Consider the following 10,066-nt stretch of genomic DNA (forward strand, 5'->3'; position numbering starts at 1 on the left):
TACATCTGAAGATGGAAGGAATGTGGTTACAGGTTGCAAGCTATCTAAACATGATGAGACTAAAGAAGTAAATGAGACACTTTACTGGTCCATGATCAGTAAGTTACAGTATGTTGTCCGTAGCAGAAGTTGTTGGCTTGGTTGCCAAATTTTTTGCAAACCCGAAAGAGACTCACATGATGGCAGTCAAAAGAAAATTCAGATACCTAAAGGGGACTGATGAGTATGGACTCTGGTATCCACACAAGAGAGATTTTAGTTTAAGTGTCTTCACTAATTCAGATTGGGTTGGAAACATTGATGACAAGAAGAGCACCAGTGGAGGTGCATTATTTCTCAAAGACAAGATTGTATCTTGGACAAGCAAGAAACAAAACTGCATTTCTCAATCCACAGCTGAAGCTGATTATGTAGCTAATGCAATCAAGTACACAAAGATAGTTTAGATCAAGCAACTGCGGGAAGGAATACAATCTAAAAATTTGTTGGACTAGTAGTGATTCATTCTGACAACACCAGTGCCATTGACATATCCAAGGACCCGGTGATGCACTCCAAAACGAAGCATATAACCATCAAAATATCACTATTTAAGGGAACAAGTTTAGGAAAAGGAAGTGATGTTGGAGTACATATCAAAAAAGGAGAAGGTGGTTGAAATCTTCACCAAGCCACTATAGAAGGATACCTTTGACTATCTCACAGGTAAGTTAGGGGTTATGCGCCTCCATTGAATAAAGTAAGCAAACAGGGTTCTACATCAATCTGGTATGATTTCAAGCTTTTTAAATAAAAACAACCAGATTGATAAGTGTGGACTACTCTAGTTAGGGGGAGTAGTCTTGTAAGTGTTCAGAATGGACTCTTTGGCATTGTTGTCATGTTTAGAGTACTTGAGCATTAACAAATATCACTGACAAGGGGAGATATTCATTCATCATTTAGGATTGTTACAAAGATGAAGAAACATGCATCTAATTGGCCAAAGTTTGAAGTCTTTGCAATCAATGCCAAAGGGGGAGATTGTTGGATTGTTGGCATTGACAAAACCGGTCAAACCAGAGAACCGGTATATGTGCTAAGGTTTGTTATTGATGTCCAACACTTACTGGTGAAGACACTAATTGGTGAAGTGGTATAGGTAGAGCGGTGATACTTTTTAGTAAGAAAATGTGAATGGAAACAAAATTGGTTTTGAATGATCAAAGGTTACTTCAGCTAAAGGAAATATAAAATAAGTCAATCGATCTATCATTCAAGAAGATCGATCACTTTGGTGATTGTGAAGTCACAAAAGGTGACTCGGGCAAGAAAACTTGTTGACTCTAACAAACCAGTAACTCACTGGTAAACAAGGGAAGAGATTTGGTGCTAGCACAACAGACTAATAATCAAAAGATCAACAAGTAATGTAGAAGTGCAATGACATACCAGTACATCGATATGACAGAAGGAAGATAGGCAATCACCATAAATCTCAGAGTGGTAATCGGTTACTCAGTTGCAGTGGTAAAGGATGAGGTGGTAGATGTGTGTCTACGCCTAATCATATGTTGGTAAGGTCAACTTTCAGTTACCATGTAGTAATGCATAGTTACATGTAGATTTTCTGGTTTGCACTTATTTGACTGAACACAATTCAAAATTTTCTATCCTTTGAAGATGTGGTGGCAGAATTGGTTGGACACTTGGCAGAATTGCTGTAAGGTGCATAGAGAAAGAGTGGGAGATTTTTGAATTTGAAATCTTCTGAAATCCATAATTGCTTTGATTGAGGGAATGCCTGTAAGTGTCGGCATGAAATGTATATAGTGTTGTTGAGTTCATTCAAAAGTTTTTTTATTGTGAAATTTGCAACAAGGAAAACTTGTTGAACGGGATCTGAAGAGGAAAAAGGAAGTGCTAAGAGGTGCTAGCACAGTATAGTGTATGTGTGGTTGACCGGTAGAGTGTAGAGCCAAATATTAGAGGACCGACAGAGTGCAAATCCGAAGACTAGAGAACTGACAGAGTGCAGAGTCAAAGACCAGAGAACCGATAGAGTGCAATGTCGAAGGATAGGTGACTGGCAGAGTAAAGAGGCGAAGGTGTAAGAAGGAAACTGGTATTGTGTAGAGAAGACACTACCAATATGTATAAAGTGTGATACATTTTGAGATCTGATCAAGCTATCAAGAAGCTAATTCAGCAGATCATCCATTTGTTGCTTTCTAATAACTGCAACATAAATCCCTTAACTGGGTAGTCTTTAACAGGTCCCTATTATAAAAATCCCTTAACCGGGTGACATCTTAATTGATGTTCGCAACCCTCTAATCAGGCTACCTTTAATAGGGTAAAGGCACTAGCCGACCTTGAACAAAATCCCTTAACTGGGTGGCACCTAACAAGTGTCTTTGTATCTCTTAACATGGATGGCTCTTAACCAGGGGTACTCTAGAAGAGTACAAATTTTGTGAGTTCCTACTCACACCGTGGTTTTCACCCTATTGGGTTTCCACAAGATAACTCTTTGGTGTCACTGTCAACTTTTCATGCTTGCATATTTCTACTTCAGTGATTAAGTATATTGTTGGATCTTAGATGAATGCAGATTTAAGATAAAAGTTAAATTGTAAAAAATTGATTAAGCGTTGATCCACCCCTCCACTCTCAGCACCAGTTGGGACTAACACAAAATGCTTTCAGTGTCATACCCATCAGAGTTCGGGGGAAAAATGGGATTGGACGGTGCACGCAGACTAGCAAAGTGCCAATGAATGAGCTGGATAAGACCAACATGCAAAACAGGGGCACTGCTAGGACTTTTACGGTGTTCCAGAATACATTGTTTAAGAGAACACAACAAATAATGGGGGAAAGAAACCCCGACCTTGTACTTGAAGTGGTTGAGAAGGACTAAGTGGTAGTCATACACCCTTGTAAATCTCCCATCGATAGTTATATATTCCATCACTACCCTTAGAACCTCCCTCCAGAGATTTTTTATGGTTCTGGCCTCGAAGTAGCTATTCAAAACCTTTACCAGCGCTTCTCTTTCCTCCTCAGATTTAGGAAAATTCATGACTGCTTCACCAAATATCTACGTGTCACGAAAGAATTTCATGCCTTCAGTAGAGAGGACCATAACTTCTCCAATCAGACCCTCATTGATAATCACATTTCTACAAGACAGAATAATGCCTTCCTCCTTCTAGTTTTTGACGAAATACCTCACAATAGAGAGGACCATAACTTCTCCAATCAGACCCTCATTGATAATCACATTTCTACCGGACGGAATAATGCCTTCCTCGTTCTAGTTTTTGACGAAATACCTCACAAAGTCAGGGTTAGCACCATGAAGCTTTTCCAAGAAAGGTTTCAACTCCCGTTTGACAATCTGATTTCACACCTTCTGATTCTTCTAGTGCTTTTCACAACTTTTCCACTCCACCCTTTTCCTATTTCCCCCCATTTTTTCAGAGGTTTCTTTCTTCTGACAATATGTTAATGGTAATACAAAGACAAGTGTTTAAAAAAGTGTCCAAACATCCTATTGAATTGGATGAACTACTTGCAAAAAAAATTTAAAATGCAATACGGCGATAAAAATGGGATTCATTTTGGAAAACATGTTCAATATTATTAACGTCTAACTCATTGCTTCTGAATTAATGGCTTATCGTGATGTGCGGTTTATTATTTGCGTAAACCCAAAGTCCATGTTATCTCCCAATTGTATAGGTGCTGTCTGATTTTGAGATGGAATATAATTACTAAGAGAAAAGTTTGAATTTTTTTAAATAGAAAACAAATACGTTTGTGATGGATAGTTACTAGGAGAGAGAAGCGTAAACTTTTCTAATGAAGGCGTATCTTTTTTTAAGACAGAAATGAACGCCTAATGCAGAAAAGAACTTAAACTTAAATCTTTTATTTTATAATAAGTAACTGGTGTTTACAGAGAAATAATAATACAATAACTCAATCCCAATCTCTTAAATACATAAGAAACCTGGTGTGACTGTTTATCTTCAAAATACACCAAATCCAAAATATTTAATTTCTCGAAAATGTTGAAACGCATTCATCTCGTGACGGACTGACTGACTTAAATCAACGCATTCACTTACTCTTGAGCTATGCTTATTCGGATTAAAAATACTTTGAAACAATCATAATAAAATTTATTTGGGGGATTTCATTTTTACCACCGTTGATCCACTACCATATACAAGGTTTCATGGCTGATTTTACTCCTTTTAGAAGAATTGGTGTTTCGAGTGTGAGACGTGCCACTTGAAATCTTATTTGTGGTAGAGCAATTGTCCATGACAAGCTGCTGCATTAAATTGTAACAGCTTATTATTTTCTCCTGCAGAAAACAGATCAGCAAAACATTTAGTTATTCAGGAATTCACCCTGCCTTCTCAAGCAACGTAAGACAACCTGTGCGCTGCAAAGATTTCAGCCCTTTTGTTCAGGAGAATCCATTTCAAGATAAAATAAAGTTCAAAGATAAAATAAGCAAAATCTATTTGTTTGCAAAGAAAATAAAGTTTAAAGATTAAATAAGCCATTATCGAAGCAAAATATTTAAAGCTGAAACTATACTTTGTTGAATGCTTTGGAAGATAGTATGGCTTCTTTGCAATCTGCTGATTCTATTTTTAAAATCTCCTCACAAGCGCATATAACGGCTGCCGCAGCAATCGATGATGGCTGATGAATCGATAAATCAATCACTGCAAGATTGAATAATCGCTTGTCAAAACCGGAAAGGTATATTTATCGATATAGTCTTCACAATTTTCATTCCAGAAGTTTTACTGTAATTGAATACTATTCCTTTCTACCTCTAGTAGTAATGATAATGAACGCGATTGTTCGAGATATCAAGTCTTGAGGCACTGCGCTGGTGCATTTGACTGTGAACAAGAGGTAACGAATGAAGTTAAAAGGTGTAATGGAGCATAATCTCCATTTCAACGTTGTTAGAATTTTGACTTCCATTTCGTGTATTGCTTTAGCTTCGAAATCAAAATTTGCACCTCCGACCTGCACATTAGTTGAAAATAGAAAGTCTTGACTTTTTATCATAACTGCTCAGCTTTTACTCTATCGAAAAATTTTGAACCGCGTAAAGAAGTTGAAAATAGAAAGGTTTGATCTTTTACCATAACTGCTCCGCTTTTACCATATCGAAAATTCTTGAACCTTGTAAAGAAGCTGAGATTCTATTTTACCTGTAAATCAATAATCGGCGGAACCTTATCCTCCATTTTCGTTGCGAGTGACAGGGACGCAACCAATAATAACTGTTTAACAAAAGTATTACAAATCAGCGCAAAGAAAACTTTAACAGTGAAATAATTAAAATTCAATGCAGAATATTGTAGCAGTAATCAACGCAAAGAAAACTTTAACATGAGTAAAATAATTAAAATTCAATGCAGAATGTAGCCGTGAGGCTTCACCTGCGATTCATAGCTTGACAGGAAGCGATCCAAATAATTTATTGATAAGTATGCTGTAAGCGGACTCAGAGTATTATGCCCTTTAACCTGCAATTAAATCCACTCCTTAATTCGTATAGAGAAAAACAAATTGTATATAAAAAAATATTCTGTTCGAGTTAATGCATTCCTATTTTTACTTCCGCGTAATCTAAATAGTATGCAAATAAACTTAATAATCTGTAACAAAATTCAAAATTTTAATTTTCTCGAGACCGAGCAAACTGATATACCTTGTGCATCCAGTTGATTGCTTCTCGACGAGTCGTGATATCTAAATCGTGATTTCAATAACTCTCAACGTAGTCTAGTGAGCTCAATGCTAACAAAGATATCATCTCCTCCTTTTCAACAGGAAAGTCTGGTAGTCTAGCGAGCTCAATGCTCTTTAAATTCTCGACCTTGTCCTCGGGAAAGCTCGAACTTGTGACCTCATCATCCCAATCTGCATCTTCCTCGCATAGAAGGTTTGACAAACAGTCAAAGTTAAGGGCCATTTTCGCAGCATCAAACATCAAATTTTACCATTTGTACTAACTATTATAAAAGATTCTCCGCGTTATATAGATCATTGGTTGACCTTTCTAAAACTTACAAACTTGCATTATGTTTACATAAACTCATATATATCTGCAGAAACTAAAAATAAAATGCCAGTTATCCACTGCAGAACGTATTAGAAACATAACTTTTCAATTTTGTTTCAATTTTGACCATGGAATTTAATGGTCTTTCTAATTATTGCCAATTTTAAATGTATATCACAATTTTAAAATTTAATATACCATAATTATTATAGGGAAATATAAATCATATAAATATAAATTTGTAATGTTAAAATATAATTCTTTTAAATTTTTATCATTCAATTGCCAATGCATCTCTATCATTTTATCTCTAAATTTCCTGTCTCTTCTCTCAAGTACAAGAATCCTTAGAGTCCATCCAATAAAAAATATTATTTTCTTCTTTGTCTATTCTACTTTCAATATTTTTTTATTCTTCCACACAAATCCTCTTGCTAACACTCTGAAGTCATAATTCGAATTGTTTGGCGATCTATTTACATACTCTCAAAAACTTGTTCCACAACTTCTCTACATTGCTCATCTTTAAAATTTCTCAAATGCACACTCCATCACAAATCCTAGGGCAAGATTGTTTCACATTCAATATATTGTCACAACATATGGCTATCTAAGAAATAAACACATAGCCAATACATAATGCTTCAATTTCTCCAAAAGGCACCTAAGGTGGTGTCTCTTCAATTTTCTAAAGTGGGCACCTAACAAGGTGTCTTTTCTCATTTTCTTTGTAATCACCCACTGCATTCACATGCATGACTATTCCCCTTCTCCAAATCCATGCAAATATTAGCATTTTCTTAATTTTTCATTATAAATAATAGAAATATATGTCAAAGCATGAAAATTATTTATCTTTAGAAAAAGGCCACAAATATTAAATAATTTCAAACCCCATGCCCCTTGGACACTTTCCTAGGTACATGGAGTCCTATAGGTTGGTCCTTGCAAACACAATAGGAGATTAGTGTTTCTATTAGGTTGGCATCTACTTTGTAATTGCAAGTGATTCATTATTTTGTGAGGCTAGATTTGGGCAATAGATCTTAGAAGCTATTCTCATTGCGTCTTTTCCCATCTTGAGTTTCTACCTATATCTTGTGTTCATGTGTATTTTAGTGTGTTTTTTAATTGCTACCTCATTGAAGAGACCTATTATACTTACTTTGATATTTTTAAGGTGCATTGTTAGAGAAGTTATTAATGGTAATTAATCTTCAATTAGTTTGAAATTAGGATATACTAATTCATCTCCCCCTATTAGCATATTTTATGGCCTACACACTTAATTTCCCTAAAAGGTCCATCATCAAACCATGCTCCACTATTTGATAGACTTGACTATTCTTTCTAGAGTGGAAAGATCAAATCCTATTTAATGGCTTTAGGATTTGAGTTTTGGATATCGGGTATGGATCGAAATGATATTGTATATAATCTCCCAAAAGATCATGTCAAAATGAAGACATGTGAGTATAATTCTAGAGGAATAAATACTAGTAAATATTTTTAAACATATATTTGATTTTGTGAAAGTCATGCATTGCAAGACAATGAAGGAGATGATAAACTTGGGGAATTAAAGCTTTGGACTTGCACAACACAATTTGAATGCCTAAAAAAGAAAGAGGTGATACTATTTCTATATTTTTGTTATGGTTTGATAAGATAGTCAACTCTTGAAGAGGATTAAGTGAAGAACTAAAGAAAATAATTATTAAGAAGAAGATGCTTATATCCCTACCCTCATGTTTTGATCCAAAGGTGGTTATAACTGAAAAGGCTAAAGATCTAAAAATAAAAACTGGACTTACATGGATATTTAACTGCTTATGACACAAGATTTTATAGTGAAAAATCCTCCAGAAATGATGTTTCTTTCAAGGTATTAAAGAAGAAAGAATACTCTAATTCTAATGATTAATTAGATATAGAGGAGGAAAAATTTCTAGAATATTGCAAATAGATTCTAGAAAGGATAAGGTTAATAACAACCTTTTAAATGTTTCACTTGCAGTGACATAAAACATTTTATGGCTAAGTGTCTATACAAGGACCCCAACAATGAAGGTCAAAGGAATGGAAAATAATTTTTTTAATAAGAAGAAAAAAGTTTAAAAAGATTAGAATATTTTAAATGTAAATGAGGATATTAGTTCATTTGATGAAGAAGAAGATCTAGGATCTTCCAAAAATAAAGATGAAAAAGGCTTTATTCATGTTGATCAACACTCCTATTAGCAATACTAGAATGAAGTCCATAAATGATGATGATGATGAGGTTGATCTTGTGGGTGAGTTTCTTTGTGATGGAAATGATATGAAGATATTGAAGAAGTGAACCATTGAGGAGCAAAAGGCCAATGACAAAGTTACTCACAAACTTGAAAAGGTAGTTATGTATTTGAGGATTTAAGTAGAAGCAAAGAAAATTGAATATTTTTTATAGAGAGACTGCTAACCATAGAAAAATATTATGAAACATGTCAAGTAGAGTTTATGGCATTAAGAAGATATCTTGAAAAGAAAATAGTCAACTAAAGCTAAATTTTGGGAAGATCATAGTCACTTTGGATCAAATAATCAAATGTTAGAGGTCACCACATATCAAAATTGGCATTGGATTTACAGGGTATCAGAAAGGAAATGTACCTGAACATCCTATGAAGTCAAACAATTATGATCTAAAAGATAAGGGTTTTGGAAGTTTGAGATATTAAAAATTTGTGACCACTAAATAAATTTAGAAATATGGATGATGGTTTCCTTCAAGTGTAGAGACAGAATTGGGTATCTGAAAGACAAGCATCAAGAGGACAAGGATTCAATACTAGGTTTAGTTATTATTTTTCTAGTTATTGTTTTAATTCCAATCATTTTAGTCATTAAGTTTTTGATTGTAGAAAGGGTTCAATAAGAAGGAATAAATTTGTTAGCAAAAATATCTTTGCTCTATTGTTTGATTTTAATATCACTTTTTATAACTGTAACATCATTGGACATATTGCAAACACTATGTCAAGGAAAAGGTATCCTACATTGGTATCAAAATGGTAGTCTCTAATAGCTATAGAAAGGTTTAATTAGAGAGTGATTCTGTAAACTTTATTAACTATTTAAGGGTCGGTCAAGCCCTTAGTTGGGAAATTAAAAGTTTGATCCTTGATTGCATTGATATGCTTAATTCATTGGAAGAGCATTAAATATTTTGTCTTTTGTGAGGTCAATAAGTTTGCTAATGGTTTTGCTAATAATTGTGTTAAGCAACATTTTATCATTTGGTGGGCGATTTTTTATTTCATCCCCATTGAAATTAAACATCTAATCACTGATGATATTAGATTGTGTTAAGTGGATGGATTTATTGGTATGATGGTTCATTACTCCTGGCTCATGTGGATGGGATGGATGAAATGTCTACTCCTGATTATAGAAGGAAAAGGTAGATCTTTTAATTTCAATTTTGCTAGGCCTAAGCTATTTTCAAGACTAGTTTTTTCTTATTTTCTTGGGACTTGCTTCTTCCTATTTGGTTGTGGATTCTCTTTTAACTACAACAAAACTATGTATGGAGATAGAAATTGATTTAAGCCCACCTCCTATGGAAAATGACAGAATAATCACTCAGTTTGGGATTGAAATTCAGCAGGTGGTATTACACCCCCATGGACAAACTTTATGGTCATGATCCTTTGGTTACTAAATATTTTTTGGATGGTTGGGAGAATTGAATTGTATAGGCATACAAGGTCGAAATATTGTTATAGTAGACATTATTACAAAAATATAGGAATATTGATGGGGGCAAGAAATTCTACAAAGACCGCAAGGTATCTGACAAGGAAGTCAGTGTCTTCTTTAACGGTGATAAATGGAGTATTGTTAAGAGATCTATTGATATGGGTTTATAAATTATTGTCCATAAAACCCCTCTAGATTTATATTATAGAGGTTATTATGAGGTATCTAACCCTTGATAGT

At 34.5% G+C, this 10,066-nt stretch overlaps 1 protein-coding gene across 1 annotated transcript; it reads right to left on the reverse strand.

The window, feature by feature from the left end:
- Positions 1-4,003: 4,003 nt before the first annotated feature.
- On the reverse strand, positions 4,004-5,995 carry LOC131857827 (cyclin-D2-1-like). Its single transcript, XM_059210563.1, has 7 exons — positions 5,794-5,995; positions 5,639-5,649; positions 5,435-5,546; positions 5,229-5,302; positions 4,839-5,040; positions 4,597-4,727; positions 4,004-4,357 (listed from the first exon to the last, which is right to left on the reverse strand). Exons 1-7 carry the CDS (start codon positions 5,993-5,995, stop codon positions 4,190-4,192), a joined length of 900 nt encoding a protein of 299 aa, XP_059066546.1. The 3' UTR covers positions 4,004-4,189.
- Positions 5,996-10,066: the final 4,071 nt, after the last annotated feature.

Source organism: Cryptomeria japonica, chromosome 8 (assembly GCF_030272615.1).
Source record: "Cryptomeria japonica chromosome 8, Sugi_1.0, whole genome shotgun sequence".
Classification (NCBI taxonomy): Eukaryota; Viridiplantae; Streptophyta; class Pinopsida; order Cupressales; family Cupressaceae; genus Cryptomeria; species Cryptomeria japonica.

What these genes read in the sequence shown, in the direction of transcription:
- LOC131857827 (XM_059210563.1), bottom strand. Translation starts at nt 5,995, where the DNA reads ATGGCCCTTAACTTTGACTGTTTGTCAAACCTTCTATGCGAGGAAGAT. An exon ending in GCCTCACGGCTACATTCTGC is followed by an intron (nt 5,303 to 5,434) that starts ATTGAATTTTAA and finishes CTTTTGTTAAAC; the next exon opens with AGTTATTATTGGTTGCGTCC. An exon ending in CGCCGATTATTGATTTACAG is followed by an intron (nt 5,041 to 5,228) that starts GTAAAATAGAAT and finishes ACTAATGTGCAG; the next exon opens with GTCGGAGGTGCAAATTTTGA.